General features: G+C 39.7%; 2 protein-coding genes across 4 annotated transcripts in view; one reads left to right on the top strand and one right to left on the bottom strand.

Moving 5' to 3' along the window:
- The window catches only part of LOC138739022 (gap junction alpha-8 protein-like), a 122,754-nt gene that overhangs the window by 21,090 nt on the left and 77,554 nt on the right, over window positions 1–24,110 (bottom strand). The window contains exon 5 of one of the 3 annotated variants that reach the window (XR_011341959.1): window positions 6,994–8,311. The exons of the other annotated variants lie outside the window; for them this stretch is intronic. The gene's annotated coding sequence lies outside the window, so the exon portion shown is untranslated. Of the gene's footprint in view, window positions 1–6,993; window positions 8,312–24,110 lie in introns of those variants that run through there. 3 annotated transcript variants of the gene reach the window in all.
- Window positions 1–24,110, top strand: part of LOC138740015 (nectin-3-like protein) — a 64,354-nt gene that overhangs the window by 23,329 nt on the left and 16,915 nt on the right. The window contains exon 2 of the mRNA XM_069892466.1: window positions 13,462–13,812. Coding sequence (XP_069748567.1) covers window positions 13,462–13,812 — 351 coding nt within the window. The remainder of the gene's footprint in view (window positions 1–13,461; window positions 13,813–24,110) is intronic.

Genomic DNA, 24,110 nt, shown 5'->3' with positions numbered 1-24,110 from the left:
GTTGTAAGTCAGGGACTACCTGTAGTGAGTGTACATTGGAAACAGATGTTCAAAGGTGAAAGTACAGAAATAATGTGAAGGAAGGGACCACTTGTACTGGGTTCAGAATAGGTTTGACCCACTAGTGCAGGGAAAAGATGGTAGGAAAAGGGAACCGTGGCTGACAAAACAGGCCAGGCAGCTAATCAAGAGGAAGAAGGAGGCAGACATTAGATATAGAAAGCAGGAAGGACTCATGAGAAGTATATGGTAGTCAAGAAGGACTTAGAAGAGCTCAAAGGAGGCATGAAAAGGACTTGCAAGTTGGTGAGTATATGAAGAACAGAAGGATGATGAGAATGAAGGTGGGGCCACTAAAGGATAAATGAGGCAACAGGTGGCTGGAGGCGGAAGAGATTGGGGACGTCCTAATTTAATAACCTGCCCAGTGCAGCCACTCCTCCTCTCCAGGCTAGCATCATCATGATTCCCCTCCTCATCCAGTGCCAACACCCTCCACCGGCCAGTGCCGCCACCATTCCAATGTGCAAAGAATGATGCCGGGGGATTCCATGCCTGGAGGTCGATGAGAGATCAAAGATTCCATGAAGGGGTTGATGGTCTAAAAGGTTTGGCAGCTCCTGATGTAGATGAAAAGGCAGAATTATTGGTCAGTAGGTTTGCAGATGGTATAAAGGTTGGAGGAGTTGTGGATGGTGTTGAAGGTTATCTTAGGTTACAGAAGGATATAGACACAATGCAGAGTTTGGTGGAGAATTGGCAGATGGAGTTCAATCTGGATAAGTGTGTGGAGCAGTGTTTTGGAAGGACAAACCAGAAAGCTGAGTACAGGGTTAATGGTCGGTTACTTAGGAGTGTGGATGAACAGAGGGACCTTGGGGTCCAAATCCATACATCCCTCAACATCGCTGCGCAGGTTGAGAGGATAGTTAAGAAGGCTTATGGGATGTTGGGCTTCATTAATAGGGGGATTAAGCACAAGAGGTCATGTTGCAATTCTACAAATCCCTGGTGAGACCATACCTGGAGTATTGTGTTCAGTTCTGGTTGCCTCCTTATAGGAAGGATGCAGAAGCTATGGAGAGGATGCAGAGGAGATTTACCAAGATTCAAGATTCAATTTATTGTCATTGTAATAAAACAGTATCATTTGCATGAAATTGCTTTTGCCTGCTGTATGGCAGATTCGCCATCGACAAAATTGTCTGAAGCGCCTCTTTCTCTAACACAGTCAGATAATGAGTCCCCCCAGAGTCACCAAGTGTCCATAGATTCACCTCCAGCATTTCTGCAGCCTGCGCAGTCAGAGTCCAGTCCAAACCAGCTCGATCTAAACCTCCGACACAGTTAAGAGCCCTTCAGTGCGGGGGAATGCCACGTGATGACGTGGGGCTAGACTTGAATTCTCTGCTCTCTCTGAAAAAGTTTTTAAAAAGAGTTAAGAAGTCTGAACTGACTGCATGAAAATAGAAGAGGAATTTATCAGAAGACCTTCAGAACAATAAACAATGCCTCCTAAGAAAGATAAACAGACTGTTACTTTTCAAGAACTTGAACAAGAAAAACAAGCTGATAAAGAAGAGAGGCCTACCTCAAAGAAGGATCCTGGAGCTCTCTGGAAGGTAAGTGCCCATGGTAACAGACCTGGAGCTGGGGAGACCTTGGGCATTGCTGTACAAAGTCTCCCCCGGCAATGGCCGACTGCCATGAGTAAAGAAGTGACACTGCGCATGCACGAGGAGTCGTGCATGCACAGAGCACAAAAAAGGAGGCAATTTTTAAAAAAGCTCAAGAAGCCTCCAGCTTCAATGATCAGGAAGAGAAGCAGGAAGAAAAAGAAACGTACGTTGAACACAAGAGTTTCGGCCAAAAAACAGGAGAAAATAAAGGATTCTTACATATGATATGAAATGAAGAAGTATATGGATTCTTTCCAGCAAACTTTGTTGCAGTTAAGAAGTGTAATAAGGGTATAATTGAAAATAAAGGTTCTACGAAGAAGGTGGAGAGATTACTGTCGCAAATGGAACAAAAATTTGAAGTGATGGACGCAAAAATTAAAGGTAATGAATTTGAAATTCAGCATGTTAAAGAGCAAATGAAGAAGATTCAAGTTGAGGTGGCTACAACTAGAGAACAATTAACTCAAAAAAATTGATACGTTAGAAAATTTTAGTCGAAGAAATAATATAAAAATTGTTGGACTAAAGGAAAGCGACGAAGGGCAACATATGAAGAGATTTTTACAATTTACATTCAAATTGTTGGATTCTGCAAACTTTGGGGGCACCTGAATTTCAAGGTGATATTGAAATTCAAAGAGCTCATCGAGCATTACGGACCTAAGCCACAGCTAGGTCAGAGCCACATTTTATTCTGTCAAGTTGCTTATAGAAATATAGAAAATATAGAAGATCTTGGGAGCTGGCTGCGAAGGGGAGACAATCGCCATTGATTTATAATGATAATAAGATTTTCTTTTACACTGATATAAATTTTTACTTGTTGAAAATAAGAAAATAATTTAATACTGTTAAAAATGTGCTATGGAAAAAAGGTTACACTTTTGTTTTAAGGTACCCAACAGTGTTAAAAGTTTTTGTTTCTGAGGGTAAAAATAGATTTTTTACAGAACCCAATGAAGTGAAAGTGTTTGAAGATTCATTGCCTGAGAAAATGAGACGAGAACTGGGAGATATTTGAAGAGAGAGAGGAAGTGGAAAGATTGCAGTTGGGGATGTATAATGAAATGATAGAAGTTTTAGAAGGAGAGAGAATATTAGAGAGGGCAGTTTTTACCCGATAGATCTGTGTAAAAAAATAAATTGATCATTGTAAGTTTTGAGTAGATTTGAGGCAGAAGAGATAGTAAAATTTCAGGGGAGTTGAGTGAGAGTATGAGCCTAGCCTCTGCAGAATCTAATGGGCGGGTGTGGTTTCCGATCACAACTCCTATAGATCAGGGGTATAAAGATGCACTGTTAATAACGTTCGACTTTGGGGGATGGGGGTAGGTTTTCTGTTCTTTTCTTTGTTTCCTTTCTTTATTTTCCCTTTAATACACCTAAATTTAATAATTGTATTATGAAATACTTAGTTCGTATTTTAGATGTAGGAGGAGTAGAGATGGAAAGTGGGCAATTATTGGATTTTATGAGAGTTTAAATGGCTGATAAATTGAATTTTATTAGTATTAATATTAATAGGATACAGAATCAAATAAAGTGGAAAAATTATTAGTTTATATGAAAGAAATGAAAACAGATATTGCATTTTTATAGGCAACACATTTGACAAAAAAATGAACATCAAAAATTTAAAAGAGATTGGGTAGGAACAGTAATAGCATCATCGTTTAATTCTAAGGCTAAAGATACAGCAATATTAATAAAAATTTACCAGTTAAAATATTGGATATTAATATAGATGTAGCAGGGAGATACATTATGGTGAATGGTCAGATTTATTTGGAACAATGAACTTTAATGAATGTATTATATGCACCACATGTAGATGATAGCAAATTTATGAAAGATGTCTTTATGAATTTATCAAATGTTAAGGGAAAAGTTATATTGGGAGGGGATTTTAATTTTGCTTTAGACCCAAATTAGATAGATTGGGAGATAGAATGATGAAAAATAAGGTTAAAAATTGTAACAGATTTGATGAAAGATATGGATGTAGTGGATATATGGAGAAAAATCCACCCAAATGAAAGAGATTATTCTTTTTATTCTTTTCAATTTAAAACATATCCACAGATAGATGTTTTTAATTTCTGCATAATTTCAGTATAGATACAAAGAGTGGAATATCAAGCGCGGGTTTTATCAGATCATTCACCTTTAATTTTGTCTATTTCATTGGAAGAAGAAAAAAAGGTAGGTTATAGATGGAGATTAAATTCTACATTGCTGAAGAAAAGGGAATTTTGTGATTTTACGAGGCAACAGATACATTTTCTAGATACTAATAAAGATTCAGTTGCGAATAAGTTTGTATTATGGGATTCAATTAAGGCATATTTGAGAGGTCAAATAATAAGTTATACCAAAAATAAAGAAGGAATATATGAAAGAAGAAACTCAATAAGATAAAGAAATAATGAAAATGAAGAAAGAAATTCAAGTACATAAAGATGCGAAGAGAAAATTGTTAGAGTTTAAGAAATCAAGACTTAATGCTGTGCAGACTGCGAGTGGAGAGAGATATAATGAGAACATGACAAAAATATTACGAGTTGGGTGAAAGAGCCCATAAAGTTTTAGCATGGCAGTTAAAAACAGAACAGATTTCTGGAACAATAATTGCTACAAATAAATTATCAGGACAGATAACATAAAATGCAGGAAATAAATGATAATTTTAAAGACTTTTATGCTAAACTTTATCGTTCAGAGTCTAAGAGAGATGATAATAAAATAAGAGATTATTTGAGACAAATTAAATTACTAGTATTAAAGGAGGCCAAAAAGGTAAGACTGTCTGAGAATTTTTTAGAAAAAGTTTATGAGATTCTAATGTTTCTACAGAATAATAAGGAGCCAGGTGAAGACAGTTTCCCACCAGAATTTTCTGAAGAATTTAAGGAGCTATTAATACCTGTATTGATGGAGGTATTAGGTCAAATGAAAGAGCTTCATGATTTACCTGAATCTTTTAAAACAGCATTAATAACTGTAATTCCAAAAAAAAGGAAAGATTGTTTACAGCCTTCTTCATATAGACCTATATCATTATTGAATACAGACTATAAAATTGTATTGAAATTGTTAGCTAATAGGCTAGTTGAACTTTTGCCAAAATTAATAAGTTTAGATCAAACTGGTTTTATTAAAAATAGAAAAGCAGCAGATAATAGTTAAATTTTTAAGTTTGGTAAATATAGCACAAAATAGGAGAATTCCCACAGTAGAGGTAGCATTAGATGCAGAGAAAGCATTTGATCAATTTGAATGGGATTTTTTAATTTGAGACACTTAAAGCTTTTGGGATTCCAAACTGTTATAGAGTTCTGTGTTGTGTATTGGCCTATGCGTTGAGTGGTTTTTTTTTTGTTAAAAAGTGACAGTTTGCCTTTAAGAGCCAAGGTGAAGGTGGACTGCTGAGAGAGTGGGAGATGGACTGGGCATGTGCAGAAAATGATCTACAAATTTCTGGACTTGGATAGTGGTGCTGTGGAGTGGAAGAAGGACCAAAACATGAGTCATTGTCTAGAAGACAGTTTAGAATGTTGGGATTTCAAAAAGGGATGAACATTCTGAAGGCAGCCAGAAGGATCCGTCCGTTCCTCTCTCTGCAAGCAACACAAGAAAACAACTTCGAATTTTGTGCTCTCTCTCTCTCTCTCTCTCAAAGATCTTTTGGCTTCAGTTTGCCAAACAAACTGAAGTTTGTTTATGACCTTTGCTTCGGTTGAGATAGAAGTTTTATGAGTCTTGTGTGTTTTGTGTCTAAGTTTTTCTGTGGGCTGGTTGGAAATATAACTTAGACTTTAATTACATATGTCATATTTAGGTTGGGGAAGTTTTTAGTTTTACACTGTTACAGAAATATGCATAGTAACCAGTGGGCATTGTTATAAAAGGGGGCATTTTGAATTAAAGTTTGAAGGTGAATTTTTGTTAATAAAGTAATTGTTCATCTTTACCCCTGTGTGATATGCCTTCTTTATGGTTGATGGTTTGATCTTGTAACAAAATACTTTTATAAACTGGATAAAGGCATTGTATGATCAACCAAAAGCAAAAGTGATACGAATAAACAAATCTCACAACCCTTTTTGATTGAAAGGTCTTCTAGACAAGGTTGTCCATTATCACCCTTTTTGTGTGCATTAGCGATTGAACCATTGGTGGAAGTAATTAGAAATGATAATGAAATTAAAGTTTTTGATGTAATAGTATATTTAACAAGACCAGAAATATCTTTAAATAAGTTGAATGAGAGATTAAAAGCGTATGGGTTAGTATCGTTTATAAAGTGAATGTTGATAAAAGTTAAGTAATTTCTATGGTGGATATGGATTACTCAATATAAAAGATTGACAAAATTTAAATGACAAAATGAAGCAATTAAATATTTAGTAATTAAAATTAGTAGAAATGTAAGTAATTTCTTTAAACTAAATTATTTTCCATTGTTTAAAAAAAATTGGAAGGTGATTTGAAAAGATGGAAAGATTTAACAATAATGTTAAAAGGGTGAGTGAATTGTATTAAAATGAATATCTTTCCAAGAATACAATATTTTTTTTCAATCATTGCCCATTCAAGTACCAGAGTTTTTCTTTTGAAACTTGAAACGTCAATTCCTTTGGAAAGGTAAGATGTCAAGAATTAATGTGGAAATTTGATTGGGGTGGACTAAGACTACCAAATTTTAAGAATTATTTTAAAGCAGCTCAATTGAAGTTTTTGTCCTCCTGTTATCAACGGGATGAAAAACCAGCATGGGTTCAAATAGAAATGAATAAAATTGGTTAAACTATTCCAGAGTTAATTTTGTATAAGTGGAATAGTGAGTCGTTTAAAGGAACTAAAGATTTTTCTGTATTGAAACATATTTTAAACATTTGGAATAGAATTCATATTAAGAGAAGAATTAAAATTGATCAATGACCAAAAATGTTGTTAAAACAAAATCAACTTTTTTTTACTTTGAATAATTCTTTGTTTGATAATTGGTAGATGAAGGATTGTTTCTTAGGATCTTTTTTTCTTAACTTTTGATCAATTAAATGATAAATACAATATACATAATAATACAATTTTTGCATATTATCAATTAAAAATGTATTTGAAAAAGAGACTGGGAGCAGATTTGAGATTCCTTAAACAAAGTCAATATGAAGATATAATAACAGATACATTTGTTGTTAAGAAATTTATTACTAATATGTATATAAAATTACAAGAGACTGTAAAGAAAAAAGATGCATATATAAATCAAAAATGTGATGGGAGAAAGATTTAAATATACAAATTCAGGAGATTTGGTCCAAATTATGTAATGAAAGTGTTACAAATACAGTAAATGTTGGATATCTGGTTCAATATAATTTTCTTCATCAATTGTATTATACTCCACACAAGTTAAATGGACAATCCTAATTATTGAAATAAGTGTTTTCAACGTGCAAAAGAAATAGGGACTTTTTTTGCATTCAGTGTGGTCTTGTGAAAAAGTGGAAAGGTTTTGGAATGAACTGAGTTTATTATTAGGGCAAATTATGAAGATAAAGTTACCAAAGGATCCAAGAATATTTTTACTTGGAGATATTTATGAAAAGGATATAAAATTGAAATTGGACAAATACCAAGAAATTTTTTTAAGTATTGTAATAGCAACTGCAAAGAAATGTCTAGCGAGATCATGGAAAGAGATGATAGAGAAGTGTTATTAAGTAGATGGTATAATGCAATGCGAAATTGTACACCTTTGGGAAAAAGTTACATATAGTTTAAGGAATCGAGTTGAAAATTTTTATAGTCTTTGAAAACCATATATGAATTTTATGGATAATTTTCCGACCACCTCTTCTATCTTATCCACTCCTCTTAATTAGTAATTTTTAATAACAATTAATGATTGTTGATGCTAATATTATTGTATATTAAATGGTAGTTATTTCTTTTCTTACTTTTGGGTGGGAGGGGGATGGGGAGAAAATATATAAAAGTATTTTTTCGTATAATTGGTTATGGATATTTGATTAATGTTTTATTCATTTTTTTCCTGTAATGATATAAACAATTAAACTTATTTAATTTTTTTTAAAAAAGAACCCGTCAGTGCCTTCGGAACCCCTTTCACAACCAGACTCCAGCAGTCTGTAGCCCAGTGTGAGTCCCTCAAATGCAGTCTCCTGCAGCCCGTAGCCTCCGTGACTTCCTCACCTTGAGCAGCCAGTAGCCTGCTGTATGAGTGGGTTTTTCAACCAGAGTCCCCTCACTGGTCTGCTGCCATGGTCACCATCCCATGAGTTGTCTCTGCTTCTCCTTCTCAAATGGGGGATGGTCTCCCATTTTCTGGTGCCTGCACCTGTCCTCTGCTCTCCTGGAGTCTGCAACCCTTCATGGCTGCTGCCATTCATAGATGCCACCATCTTGGGTGCAGACCCGCATTTGCGGGATTTTAAATGAAACTATTGTTGGCTCTATTAATGGGCCGTTCAAAGCCTGTGGGGAGCTGACAACAGTTGACTGGGCGGTTAGACTCCACGGGAGTGCTGTATCTCCGCTTCTTGCTTCTCTTGAGTCCAGTCCATCGGCGACTGCCATTGCAGCACAGCCATTTTCAATGTTGTCTGGATTGGAAAATAAGTTTTGAGGTAAGGTTAGAAGAGCTGGGACTTTTGGATGAGAGGTGACTTAATAAAGGTCTACAAGATAATGAGAGGCATAGATAAGGTAGACAGTCAGTGCATTTTTCTGAAGGCAAGAATAGCAAACACCAGATAAAAAATATACAAAGTGAAAAGAGGGAAGTTTAGGGGAGATATCATAACTATATAACTGTTTACAGCACGGAAACAGTCCAGGTCAGTCCTCCAAATCCACACCGGTTCATTTGAACAACTCCAGTAACTCAAACCTCCCGCTCTCCGCCCATCACCCTCCAGCCTCCTCATCTCCATGTACACATCAACCTTCTCTTAAATGACAGAAAGGACCCTACTGCAACTATCTCTTTTGGAAGATCATTCCATTCTGCACCACTCGCTGAGTGAAAAAGCATCCTCTAATATTTCTCCTAAAGTTTTTCCCCCTTATCCTTAACTCATGCCCTCTTGTTCCAACCTCCCCTGTCCTCAGGGGAAAGAGTCTGTTTATGTCTATTCTATCTATTCATTTCATAATTTTAAATACCTCTATCAAGTCCCTTCTCAGCCCTCTACATTCCAGTGAATAAAGTCCCAGTCTCCTTAATCTCTCCCTGTATCCAGATGTTGTAAGACAGACAACATCCTTGTAAATCTTCTCTGCACCCTCTCCACCTTATCTATATCCTTTCTATAATTTGGAGACCAGAACTGAGCACAATACTCCAAACCTGGCCACAAGGGTAAGTCTTTTTACATAGAGAGTTGTGGGTGCCTGGAATGGTGGTGGAGGCTGAAACATTAGAGGCATTTAAAGGTCTCTTGGGCAGACTCATGGATGGAAGAAAAATAGAAGGTTACAGGGTAGGGAGAGTTTAGTATTTTTTTAAGGAATATATGGGTTGGCACATTATCGAGGGCTGAAGGGTCCGTACTGTGCTGTAGTGTTCTATGTTCTATAAGATAGCGTCTGCTGTGGAGCTGTTGTGATGGTTGGTGGATTGGAGTGGGTTGCCATGGACCTGTTGTGGTGGTAGATGAATTGGAGTGGGTTGCTGCAGCTGGGTGACTGGAGTTAACATGAGCCCCAACCAACCTCCCAAAATGATGGAGGATGCCAGAGCCACCAGATGAAAGTGATTTATACCTGTCAATACATTGTTCTTTGGCACTGTGCTTACCATGGCCTTATTTAAGCAGGTAGATACCTCAGCCTGAAGAAGGGAGAGAATGAAGTATGAATACTTCTGGCAGGTAATTCAACTGGGCCAGTCACAGTCTACTGGGTCTCTCTCTAGGAGTCTGGTCTGCTGTGGTGACGGTGGTGGCCATGGGTGCAGGTGTGTCTGAGGTTCAAGGATGCCACTGGCTCACCAACCTACTGTTTGAAGTGAGTGTAGAATGCATTGGGCTCATTAGGGAGGGGGATGCATAGTTGATCGGGTTTTGTCCATTTGGTTTTGTATTTATTAGCCCATGCCCTGCCATAAGTATCTGGTGACTATGGGATTTATCTAGGACACATGTTTGGTCAGTATATCCTTGTCTTAACATCATGGGTTGTGGATTAGGGAGCAGACATATCACCTTTTGCCTTTCTTGGGACACTGTGAGATGCATCCGGTGGATTGAGAAGTCCTCCTGTTTTTACAACAGTTGGGGGTGGAAGGTGTGAGTCATATCTCAATGAAGTAGAGCACTCAGCACAGATAATTTAACCTTCTGGACCAGACTATCATGGTGAAACCTTGTTTCCTCTAATGTAGTTCTCAGTCTCTGCCACTCAAGATGACCTTTTCCACTCAGGACATCCAAAATTTAACCAGGTAGTATCTTACACTCCTTTCTTCTTTCTGTTTCCATTTCAGAAAGAAAATGACTGATTTGTTACATTAATTACAAATCCACTAACTCCTATAGCAACCTGGACTACATCTCTTTCCACTTGCTCTCTTGTAAGACTGCTGTCTCTTTCTCTCAGCTTCTCCAACCCATGAATTCTTGAGCCTTCCACTCCAGGACATCGGAAATGTCCTCCTTCTTCAGAATTCTAATCTTTTGCTGTCCCCGCTACATAGGTGAGACCAAATATATATTACATGACCATTTCACTAAATGTCCAAGCTCTATTTGAGGGTCTAAATTTCCTTAATTAAAAAAAAATTCTCCACACATGTAGTAGTCAAATTTAATATAATAGTACAGATTATATAAAATTATGAGAGGAATAGATAGAGAAGATGTGAATAGGCTCTTCCCCTTGAGGGTAGGGGAGATTGTAATGAGGGGTCATAAGTTAAGGGTTAGGGGGCAAAACTTTAGAAGTAACATAAGAGGGAGCTTCTTCACTCTGAGAGTGGTGGCTGAGTGGAATGACCTTCCGGAAGAGGTAGTTGCAGCAGGGTCAATTCTGTCATTTAAGAGGAAATTGGATGAGGACATGGATGTGAGGGGGTTGGAGGGTGATGTGCAGGGACCATGTAGGTGGAACTAGTGGAGTTTCACTTAAATCGGTGCGGACTAGAGGGACCGAGGTGGCCTGTTGCCATACTGTAATTGTTATATGGTTATATGCATATAAAGGGGGGGGGGGGTGGAAACTAAAACTACAAACACATTTAAGAAGAATTTGGACAGGTACATGGAGAGGAGGGGTATGAAGGGCTATGGAGTGGGTGCAGGTCAATGGGACTAGGCAGAAAAACTATTTGGCACAGACTAGAAAGGCCAAAGGGGCCTGTTTCTGTGCTGTAATGGACTGTGAAACGGTGTTAGTCACAGTATCATCATAATTGTGTAAATGGTCAAGGGGAGAGGAGATTTATTTTAATTTAGAAGCAAATAGGAGCTTCCAAAAGCAGATTCAAAAGTATACATTTCCAACTTTGTGGTTAAAAATGGAGTGGTTCAACGTAGAGCAAAGGCACAGGCCAAAGTGGTCTCCCAATAATAAATTGAAGGTTGTAATCTGATTCTGTGATAAATACAGTCACACCATCCTGGGCACATACGATTCCAACATTAAGCGCCATTCTTGTGTATTGCAGATGTGAAATCGCTATAATTACATTTCCATAAATATGATATTAAAAATAAATTGGTTCAATTGCGGAGGAGCTAGTGGAGTTGTTCAAGTGAACCGGTACGGACTTGAAGGGCCGACATGGCCTGTTTCCGTGCTGTAAACGGTTATATGGTTATGATGGTATATATCCCCCTACCCCAAAACCTCCCTCCACCCACCCTCAAAATAGTTGATATAAAGATAAAATTATAGTTATACAAAGTGAAAGGAAAGAAACTTTCAGGATTGCACAGTTGGATGTCATCTAACACACATATTTAAACAAAATCCTTTAATATAATTCAGAGGAGATTCTCATAGGTCCAGAGGCATGGAAAACACATTATAAATTTAAACCTAATATTTGAGTAATATACGGGCACCAAATTTGTAAAAGCATAGCATATTTATTTCTCAAATTATATGCAATTTCTTACAAAGGAATATAACTTTGAATTTTTGTATACCATCTTGCCAAATGTGTATCTGATTTCCAAGTAACTGCAAAACATTTCCTCGCCACCGCTAATGCAATTTTAACAAATTCTAATTGATACATTGACAATTTTAATTTAGGTCTTGTTTCTTCAAAATTTCCTAATAAAAATGTGGATCTAAACATGAGCTTCCTGTAGCCTACCATTTCAACACCCTAACCAATCCTACAGACATGCCCATGCCCATCCTCAGCCTTATCCATTGTCAGAGGGAAGCCAAATGTAAACATGATCATCAGATTCCTGTTAGACCGTCTTAAATCAAAAGGCATGAGCATGGATCTTTTTTTAATTTTAGATAACTCCCACTTGCATTTGATTCCACTATTTCTATCTCTTCTTTAGCCACTCCTGAATGCTATATTTACTTTCCCCACCACGCCCCTTCTCTAACTTTGGTTCATCTCCCAACCCCCACCCTCCCAACCTTCCTCAAGGTCTCTCCACCTCTCACACTTTCTGTCCTATCCCCAGGCCCATCCCCCAGCTTCTTTCGCCCTTTATATTTGTAAGTTCACCTTTTTAATCTCAGTCCTGATAAACAGTTTTGACTGGAAACGATGACTGACCATCTCTACCCGTGCACGCTGTTTGACCTGCTGTGTTCTTACAGCAATTCTTTGCCTGTACAAGATTCCAGCATCTGCAACATTTGTGTTTCCACCTTGTCTTGTTTGGCACAGGCAGAGGAAGTTCACATGAGCTCAACCTACACTGCCAGCACACAGCTATTGTGTTTGCTTTTTCATTGTCCCTCAGTTATTTTTTGAATACTCTATCTATCATGATCTTTAACATTTTAAAGTTAATAAGCACTTGATACAAAATATTTATTATTAAGTATACATGACATGTAACAAAAAAACCCTCTATCCCCCCCCTTACTCAATAAACCCTCCCCCTTTGTATACCCCTTACCTAAAACTACCCTAAGGTCTCACCCAACTACCCCCTCTAAAAAGAAAGAAAGAAAGAAGAAGAAAGGAGATGTAAACCATAATGACATAGATAAATACCGTGGATTGAGGAACTTCCACCATACCAAGGCAGAAGTATTCAAAATCTTAAACCCATATTATCCAAATAAGGGCTCCAAACTTTCTGATAAAAAAGATAATTATCTCATGTTATTTTTTCCAGTGGTTTGCAAGATCTCAATTCTGTATGCCATCTAAATAAATTCAACTCTATATATATTTTGCAAGTAATTGAAATACATTTTCTTGCTACTGCTAATGGTAATCTCAAAAATGCTATTTGAAATTTATTTAATCTTAATTCCAAACAAATCTTTTTAATATTACTTAGCAAAAATAATCTGCGTCCAAAAATATTTCACCTTTTCACAAACCCATGTTCCTCAGTTTAGATAATTTTTTTTCAGAAAAATGGTGGGCAATTAATCTGGACTGCTTGTGAATATATTTCTACCATTTTGTCAGTGATTGCAAAAACTCATTAGTTTTACCTTTTCATGACCCTTAATTTCTTCATATTTATTGATCTTCTATAAATAATTTGATTGCACTTTCTGTGATTCTGCATTTAGACTAACATATCAATTTTTTTTTCAGCTCTACAAGGAATAACAATTGATTATGATCCAAAAGTGACTGCTGCACCTGGAGTGAATGTCACTTTAAAGTGCATAATCTCAGGACAAGAAAAATCTTCAGTTGTACAGATCCAATGGAGCAGAGTAATCAATAATCACGTAAACAACATTTTAATTGTGAATGGAAATTATGGCATCCATCACTTTCTGGACTCGGTTGATTTTGAATCCCCGTCACCAATCAAAGGAATGGCAAATCTCTTCATCAGGAATGTACAAGTGTCTGCCTCTGGTACATACACATGCTCAGTCAACACTTTTCCAGAGGGAAGTTTCAAGGTATCAATCATTCTCACCGTTGCCAAAAAAGGTAACATTTCAATTTCAAGTAACATATCAACTTGAGGAACAATACATTATATTCCTCTTGAACAGCCTTAAACCTAACAGCATGAACATTGACTTCTCTAATTTTAGGTATCCTCCACTCTGATCTGATTCCACTGACCCATTTCTTCTTTAACTACTGCTGCATTTATTTTTTTCTCTTTCTAACTTTTTTCCCCACCCGTCTTCCTTATAATTTCTCCACTTCCCACACCAGTCCTATACTCTGTCACCTCTGGGGCCCTCCCCCAGCTTTTCCCACATTAACATGTGTTCTTTCATCTATTCTAATTTAGACTGGATAAAGGGTAACACTGACTGACCATGAATGCTGAATGTCCTGCTGAGTTTCTCCACCAAGACTGCAGCATTTGCAGCTTTTGTTCTAACAATTTGCTACTTCTCAGTCTGGATTAATTAAATACATATAATATGCATGAGTTACTTTTCATGAATTTTAAAAAAAGATTTTTTTTGACTGTGAGAAGATAATGAGTTGATTTTTCTGACCACTGATGAGAAAGTATTTTGTAGAACTCTTGGGGAATCCAACAATGGAATCCATTGATTTTGAAAATGATACAGCTTAGGTGAAATCACTTTGCTCAGGTTTTGAGGTGTGTTGGTGCTCATTGGCAACAAGAAAGTGTTTGCTTTTTTTTCCCCAAAATAAAACCCACTGAAATGGTGGCAAGAAAAACGCTGCATCCATTCAGCAAGATTTTCAACCACAAAATGGAAATTTAAAAAATCTGTACCTGCTGAAAATCTGAAATTCAAACAGAAAACACTCAGCGGGGCAGGCATCATATGTGGAATTGGAAGCACCTTTGACAGAGAACTGAGCAACAGTTAATAAGCACTTGATACAAAATATTTATTATTAAGTATACATGACATGTAACAAAAAAACTGTTCTAACCCTTTGTTTGGACTAGCTTTGCTTATGAGCCGTGGTTAGAACTGCATTAGAACGGTCAACCAGTTTACCTATCTCGGCTGCACCATTTCATCAGATGCAAGGATCAACAATGAGATAGACAACAGACTCGCCAAGGCAAATAGCGCCTTTGGAAGACTACACAAAAGAGTCTGGAAAAACAACCAACTGAAAAACCTCACAAAGATAAGCGTATACAGAGCCGTTGTCATACCCACACTCCTGTTCGGCTCCGAATCATGGGTCATCTACCGGCACCACCTACGGCTCCTAGAACGCTTCCACCAGCGTTGTCTCCGCTCCATCCTCAACATCCATTGGAGCGCTTACACCCCTAACGTCGAAGTACTCGAGATGGCAGAGGTCGACAGCATCGAGTCCACGCTGCTGAAGATCCAGCTGCGCTGGATGGGTCACGTCTCCAGAATGGAGGACCATCGCCTTCCCAAGATCCTGTTATATGGCGAGCTCTCCACTGGCCACCGTGACAGAGGTGCACCAAAGAAAAGGTACAAGGACTGCCTAAAGAAATCTCTTGGTGCCTGCCACATTGACCACCGCCAGTGGGCTGATAACGCCTCAAACCGTGCATCTTGGCGCCTCACAGTTTGGCGGGCAGCAACCTCCTTTGAAGAAGACCGCAGAGCCCACCTCACGAACAAAAGGCAAAAGAGGAAAAACCCAACACCCAACCCCAACCAACCAATTTTCCCTTGCAACCGCTGCAATCGTGTCTGCCTGTCCCGCATCGGACTTGTCAGCCACAAACGAGCCTGCAGCTGACGTGGACTTTTTACCCCCTCCATAAATCTTCGTCCGCGAAGCCAAGCCAAAGAAAGAAAGAAGAGAACTGCATTGAGGGCAAGAACTGGGATGTAACATTACAACTGTCCAAGACATTAGCAGGACTTGGAGCATTGTGTGGAGTTCTGGTCACCATACTATAGGGAAGATGGAATTGTACTGGAGAGGGTGCAGAAAAGATTCACAATAATGTCGTCAAGACTGGAGGGTTTAAGATATAGGGAGAGATAGATTGGGCAGGACCATTTTCCCTGGAGTGGGGATGAGTTGTGATCTGAAAAATGTTTATAAAAGCATGAGAGGCACAGATAAGGTGGATGGTCACAGCCTTTTTCCCAGGCTCGGGTGTTAGTTTAAATAAGAGGCAAAATATTTAAAAGGAATTGAGTGGAAAGGGAAATTGCACAGAGAACAGAGAGAGCCTGGAAAGAGACATAGAGGTCTGGCAGATGGACATCAGTAATGTGAGGATGTCCACTTTGGAAGGAAAAGTAGTAAATTGGACTATTATATAAATACTGAAAAATGCAGCATTCTGTTGTTCAGAGAGACCTGGGAGATCTTCGGCATGATTGCAAAATGTAACTTTGAACGTACACAGGTAATTAAGAAGGCAAATGGAATGTTGGTCTTCATTGCTGGAGGGATTGAATTTAAGACGAAGGAGATCCTTTTTTTTAATATTTATTTAAAATTTTAAAACCATGATACATACAATAAAGAGTAAATAATGCATAATAAAGCACACATGGTATAACCCAAAAAACCTCTAACCCACCCTACTAAAACAACCCTCCTCCATACACCCTCCCCTAACCTAACCATCTAATCTACCCCCAAGAAGAAAGAAAAGAAAAAGAAATAGAAAAAAAGGAGAAATAAACTGCAATAACATAATTACTTACCATAGATTTAAGCAATTCCACCACAACGTGGCCAAAGGATTCAAAATTTTAAACCCTTATACTCCAAATAAGGGCTCCAAACTTTCTGATAAAAAAAATTATTATCATGTAAATTATGTTATTTTTTCCAATGGTATACAAGATCTCAATTCCAGATGCCACCTATGTAAATTCAAATCAATGTTATTTTTCCAAGTAATCACAATATATTTTCTTGCTACAGCTAATGCACACATGTCAAACTCTGGCCCGCGGGCCAAATTTGGCCCGCGATATAATTATATTTGGCCCGCAAGATCATTTCAAAAATGTATTAGAGGTGGCCCACTAGCCGCCGCGCCAGTATAGCGCATGCACAGCTAATACTATAAATCCCAGAATGCATTGGCGTCAGCCCGCTAATCGCCCCCACCTCCTCTGTTTACGTTGCAGGGTCTCACCGTGGACTCTGGTTTTGGGGCCTGGCCGGTGTCAGGGGAAGCCAAGGCCGCTTCCCAGCGCCCGGAACCGGAGGCCTCGGGCCTGACCTCACCAGGACTGTTGCCCATTCCCCCTCCCTGCTGCAGGCCGACCCGCGACTCACGGTGACGGGGCCGCTGATCCGCCGAGGTGCCACCCTGCAGCGAGAGCCGATGCCCCCGCACTGTCGTGTCCCCCCACCCGCCCCCCCACCGCAGCGCGGCCTGGCCGGTGTCAGGGGAAGCCAAGGCCGCTTCCCAGCGCCCGGAACCGGAGGCCTTGGGCCTGACCTCGCCAGGACCATTGCCCACTCCCCCTCCCTGCCGTAGGCCGACCCGCGACTCACGGTGACAGGGCCGCTAATCCGCCGAGATGCCGCCCTGCAGCAAGAGCCGATGCCCCTGCACTGTCGTTGTCCAACCTGATCGCCCGCAAACCCCGCCCTCCCGCACACAGGCCTGAGTAAGGATTATGAATTTTAATCTCAGGATAAAACGATTTTCCAATAGTTTCATGTCACAGTGATAAATGGTCCTGCACCTGGATACAAGCTCATTAGGCATAAAACTTGAAAAGTGTGTAAATCAAAGGATATCTGTACCAATGGAAAAAGGGCATGGCAAATAACCCTGCTAGAGTTCATGCCCACAATCATTCACCCATTTGATTGTTTCAGGAATCATGTTATTCTCCCACATTCTCAATAGCCCTCAGATTTTACTATTCGACAGCACACTAGCAACATTTGACAAATCCTCTATAGAGAAATATTATTTATTGAATATTTTATTTCTCATTTGTTAATGCTTCTGGAAAGAGTTTATCCAAAACTATTATTAAACATTTATTTTAATAAGAAAAAGTTTAACATTACATATGTTGAAAGAAGAGAAAACATGCAGATGTTGTTGAAAATTTTCAATAAATATTTAGTTCGGCCCTCGACTTAGTCCAAGTTTTTAATTTTGGCCCTCCGTGAATTTGAGTTTGACACCCCTGAGCTAATTCTAATCTCAAAAAGACCATTTGAAATTTAGTTAATCTTAATTCCAGACATATTTTTTTAATATTACTTACCAAAAATATTGATGGATCCATTGAAAAATTAACTTTAAAAGTATCTTGTAGCAGTCCTTTAAATTACATCCAGAAAGGTTTTACCTTTTCACATAGCCAAGTGGAATGTAAAAAAGAACCTATTTCTTTCAGACATCTAAATCATAAATCTGAAGAAAATAAATTATATCTCTAATTTTTCAGGAGTCAAGTATAGTTGATGTATAAAATTGTAATGAACTAATCTATATCTCACATTTACAATTTTAGTCATAATATCTTCACATAAATTCCTCCAATCCTCTAGAGTCATTATTATCCCTAAATCTTTTTCCTATCTTAGACTTTTGTAAATCTAATTTAGCCATTTTGTTCTGCAATTATGCATACATCTCAGATACAAACCTTTTCTTCCCACCTTCCCTAATTCAAGTTTCAAATATAGTCTGTCTTGGTAACAAAGTTATCCATTAACAAGGCTCTAACATGGTAATAACAAAATAAAAGAGTATTTGATGGCATTTTGTATTTTTCTTTCATTCTTTGAAAAGAAATAAAATAACCTATCTCATAACAATCTTGTTCAATTTTAATCCCATATTCTCAAAAGCTAAATATTAACCGTAAAGGGAAGGAGTTTATTTTGATATAAAGGTGTTTTCCTAGAAATTTTGCCTTGAGTACCTATTTCCTCATTTAACTTATTCCATATTTCCATTAAATGCATCAAAATAGCTAAATTATATCTACACAATAATTTCAAATTCCATTTATAAATAAACTGATCCATCTTATTCTCGTTAATTCGATTTAATTCAATATCTGCCCAAACTTTAAAAAAAACTTTATTTATGTCATTGAAAAAACAGTTAGTACATAACATATACAACAATTAAAAAAGAAAAGAACTCCCTCCCTTCAGCCAACTCTCCTAAGGAGAGCCATAAAGGAAGAAAAAATAGAAAAAATATTTTAAAAAATTAAGCATACATATTAAGATTTAATCAATTTATATTGAAATGTAAATATTCTGAATATAACAACCACTAATATCTGCCCAAATCATTCAATTTTCTAAATCAAACATTCTATTAATAGACTTTAATTGTGCTGCATTATAATAATTTTGAAAATTCAGAAGGTGTAAACCTCCTAATTCATATATCCCATGTTAATTTTTGTAAAGACATTCTTGCCATTTTGTCTTTCCATAAAAACTTCCTTACTATAAAATTCAAATATTTAAAAAGATTTTGAGGAACTTTTCATGGAATAGATTGAAAAAAATATTGTAATCTAGGAAAAATATTCATTTTAATACAATTAAATCTACCTATTAATGTTATCGGTTTAAATCATTTTTAATTTTTTGGAATAAAGGTAAATAATTTTATTCATATATAGTAGAGGGAGGTAACACTGTGGTTTGTTTTTTTTGTTTGGGAGGGGGATTTATGTGTACTTTTTTCTTTATTGGGGTTTCTATTCTTTTCTTTACTAAGGAGATGAAGATTGTATTTCAGTTAACCATGGATTGGGGTCCCACAACACCGTGCATGAAGGTTTTAAGGGATAAATTAATAAGATGTATAGCTTAAACTTTGCAACTTTTAATGTTAATGAGCTCAATGACACAATTAAAAGGAAATGTGTATTGACTTATATTAAAAAAATTGAAATTAGATATTGCTTTCTTGCAAGAAACTCATTTGACTGATAAAGAACATCAGAAATTAGAAAGAAATTGGGTCGATCAAGTTATTGCTTCTATTTTTTAATTCCAAGGCAAGAGTTGCTATTTTGATTAATAGGAAATTGTCATTTAAATTAGAATCAGCTGGTAGACATTTAATTGTAAATTGTGACATCTATTTGGAGTTGTGGACACTTATGAAAATTTATGCACCTAATATGGATGATGAAAAATTTATACAAGATTCTTTTTCTTAATTTGACACAGGCATATGAAAAAGATTGGAGGTGATTTTAACTGTTGTTTAGATCCACTATTAGATAAATCTCCAAAAATTGTCACTAGAACTAAAATGGCAAAAAAAAGGAATTAACTTTAATGAAAGAAATGAATTTAGTTGATATATGGAGGAAATTAAATTCTAAAGATAAATATTTTTCAATTTATTCATTTTGATATGATTCTTATTTTAGAATAGATTTATTCTTATTGTTGGTGCAATTACAAGGACTAGTAATATCTGCTGAATATAAAATAAGAACCTTGTCAGATCATTCTCTTTTGTTAATAAAATGTACAGATTCAGAAAAAGTAGATACCACATATCAATGGAGATTTAATTCTTTATTATTAAAAAATGTTGAGTTTTGCAATTTTATGAGAGATTAAATAAAGCAGTATTTGAAAATAAATACAGATTTTGTTAAAAGTTTATATTATGGGATGCTCTGAAAGCTTATTTAAGAAGACAAATTATTAGTTTCACATCTAAAATTATGAAACAACATTCTTCTGAAGTAAATAAATTAGAAAAAGGGAGAATTTTTAGAAAAAGATTTACAACAAAATTCAACAGAGCCTAAAAAGATACAATTGATTAATGAGAAATTGTGGTGATATGCCACTAGGCAAGCCAACCGTCCCTGCTTGTAATCCACGCGGCGGGACAGTCGGCCAAAATGGTGCCGTCAGGGTTTACCCCTTCTCAGCACCGGACTCAGAAACCCGCGCTGGGGGACCACGTGACACCTGAGTGATGTCGGCACCCCCCAGCACGGTTCTCAGCCAGGTCTGGGCTGGAAGTATAAGTCCAGCCTGGCAGCCAGTAATAAACCAGTTTTCTGCTCACTGAGCTCAACCCATCTGGTTGTCTGTTCTTTCAGTAGCAGTGTAGTTGCTGCTACAATTGGTGACCCTGACTGGTTCAAATGTTTTTGAAGCCAACATGAGCGAACCTGGGATCAGTGCTTTAGCCGTCAAGCTGCCTGACTTCTGGGTTCAGGAGCCAGAGACCTGGTTCGGCAAGGTGGAGGCCCAGTTTCACCTCCGCCAGATTTTGTCCAACACGACCAAATTCTACCATGTGGTCGCCGCCCTGGACCAAGCCACCACCAAACGTGTGCTGCAGCTCGTTTAGCACCCAGCCGCCTAAGACAAATACAGGACCATCAAGCGAGTGCTCACTGGATCCCTCGGACTATCCAGGTGTCAGCATGCCGCTCGGATGCTGCACCTCAATGCCTTGGGGGGACAGGTCCCCGGTGGAGCTGATGGAGGAGATGCTCGCGCTCATGGGTGATCACCCCAACTGCCCACTCTTTGAGCGAATTTTCCTCGACTATCTGCCCAATGACATCCAGCCGTTACTGACCCAAGAGAGCTTTACCAACCCGAGGAAAGTTGCTCAGAAGGCCTAAATGCTAAGGCTCGAGCGATTTCCAGAGGGCTCGGTGGTCCAGCAGGTCAATATGCACGGTCATGACCATGCCAAGACTGCCTTTAGCGGTGCGATAGAACACCCAGCCCCTGTAGGGGCCACCAAGAGCATAACCAGGGGCACGGCATCTGCTCTGGACCTTTGCATCAACCACGAGCGCTGGAGATTTAATTCTTTATTATTAAAAAATGTTGAGTTTTGCAATTTTATGAGAGATTAAATAAAGTTTAAGGTTCAGAAGTGTCATCAACCTGCTCGTTCCAGGGAAACAAGCAGGCCAGCCACTGTTAATGGTTGTGGCAGATGGCCAAGGACACAGCCTCCTCTACCTGCGGAACTCAGTCAGCGGTCAGCATTTCCTCGTTGACACTGGGGACCAGATAAGTGTCATCTCAGCCATCGAGTTCAGGAAGCGACCTCAAGGACCTCCCCTCCTTGCGGCCAACACAACAGAGATCTAGACGTACGGGAACAAGGAAGTCCACTTCCAGATCGGCTGATGAAAGTTCTCGTGGAGGTTCACCATCTTGTCCCTTCCAACCACCATCCTAGGTGCCAACATCCTCCTTGCCCACAGCCTCCTGGTGGACATTCAAGGTAGGCGCCTGGTAGACGGCCGGACTTTCCAGGCCATTCGCCTCGACGCCTCCCGCACAGAGCAGCCAGATGGCCACAATCAGCAAGCCCAGAGATGAGTTCCAGCGAATCCTGGACGAGTTCCCGGCCCTCCTCAGGCCACAGTTGTCCACTGCCTCACTGCGCCATGGGGTGTTCCACCACATCCACACCCAGGGTCCACTGGTTCACGCCAAGGCACGCTAGCTCCTGCCTGACAAGCTCCAGGTGGCGAAGGAAGAGATTTTGCATCTGTTGGAGCTGGGGATCATTCGGCGGTCCGACAGCACGTGGGCCTCACCGCTCCACCTGATCCTGAAAGCCTCTGATGACTGGCGCCCATACGGAGACTATTGACAGCACAACAAAGCGACAGTTCCTGACATTTACCCCATCCCTCACATCCAGGACTTTACGGCCAAACTGCATGGTGCGAGGCTTTTCTCCAAGGTTGACCTGGTGCGAGGGTATCACTAAATCCCGGTGCACCCTGAGGACATACCCAAGACGGCCATCATCACCCCCTTCAGCTTGTTCGAATTCCTTCGCATGCCATTCGGGGTAAAGAACGCTGTTCAGACCTTCCAAGCTTCATGGACTCAGTGGGCAGGGACTTGGATTTTGTCTTCATTTACTTGGATGACATCCTCGTTGCCAGCAAGGATCGGGCGCAATACAAGGCCCACCTACGCGCCCTCTTCCCCTGGCTGGCCAACTTCAGCCTCACCATCAACCCAGACAAGTGCCAGTTTGGGAAAGAGTCCATGCAGTTCCTGGGCCATACTATCATGGCCAAAGGAACCATGCCCGCCACTACAAATGTCGCCACTATCAAGGAGTTCCCACGCCCGGACAACCTCAAGGAGCTGCAGGAGTTTCATCCCAGGAGTCGCGCACATCATGCAGCCGCTATTCGGCCTCATCACAGCCATGCACAAAATGCTCACCTGGACCCAAGAGGCCTGCAGGGCATTCGAGGCCACCAAGGATGCCCTCACGAAGGCTACCATGCTTCGTACCCACACACCGACCTGCATATGGTGCTCTTCGTCGATGCCTCTGCCACAGCCGTCAGCGCTGTCCTGGAGCAGCAGGTGAATGGACAATAAAAGCCACTGGCATTCTTCAGCTGGCTTCTCCACCCTCCAGAGTGCAAGTATAGTGCCTTCGACCGTGAGTTACTGGGCATGTACCTGGCGGTGCGGCATTTCTGCTATTTCTTGGAGGGGAGGACTTTTACCATCTTCACTGACCATAAACCCCTCACTCAGGTGCTCTCGATGGCAAAGGATCCCTGGTCGGCCCGCCAGCAGCATCACCTCTCTTTCGTGTCGGAGTTTACCACCGACATTCGGTACAAGGTGGTGAAGGACAACGTGGTTGGCAATGCACTCTCATGACTGGCTACCTGCGTGCTGAGACCTGGCCTTGACTTCGACGAGCTTGCCCGGGACCAGAAGTCCGACGAGGAGACGTGAGCCTTCAGAACTGCCATCACGGGCCTATGGTTCCGAGACCTCCTGACTCCTAGTGGTGAAGGCACCATCCTGTGTGATGTCTCCATGGGCATTTCGTGGCCAGTGGTTCCCCAGCAGTGGTGCAGGCAAGTTTTCCATCACATCCATCTTTCGCACCCGTCCATCACGGTCCATATGGTGGCAGAGCGGTTCGTCTGGCATGGGCTGCGGAAGCAGATCGTGGGCTGGGGAAGAACATGTATCCATTGCCAGATTTCCAAGGTGCACAGCCACAACAGGGCACCCATGCAAGAGTTCGAGCATGTCCGGGAATGGTTCAGCCACACTTACATGGACGTAGTCGGGCCCTTACCCATTTCCTGGGGCAATTGCTACCTGTTCACGGTGGTAGACCGCACCACTCCCGATCCCGATGCTGGACGCATCCATGGAATCCTGTTCCTGAGCACTGTTGCGCAGTTGGGTCGCCCGGTTCAGCGTTCTGAAACACCTCACCAGTGATTGGGGCGCCCAGTTCACCTCTGCGCTCTGGGCACAGCTCGCCAACAGGTTGGGGATAGAGCTACACCACACCACAGCCTATCACCCGCAGGCCAATGGGCTGGTCGAGCGTC

The sequence above is a fragment of the Narcine bancroftii genome, chromosome 7 (assembly GCF_036971445.1).
Source record: "Narcine bancroftii isolate sNarBan1 chromosome 7, sNarBan1.hap1, whole genome shotgun sequence".
Classification (NCBI taxonomy): domain Eukaryota; kingdom Metazoa; phylum Chordata; class Chondrichthyes; order Torpediniformes; family Narcinidae; genus Narcine; species Narcine bancroftii.
This window is presented reverse-complemented; position numbering and strand designations above follow the sequence as displayed.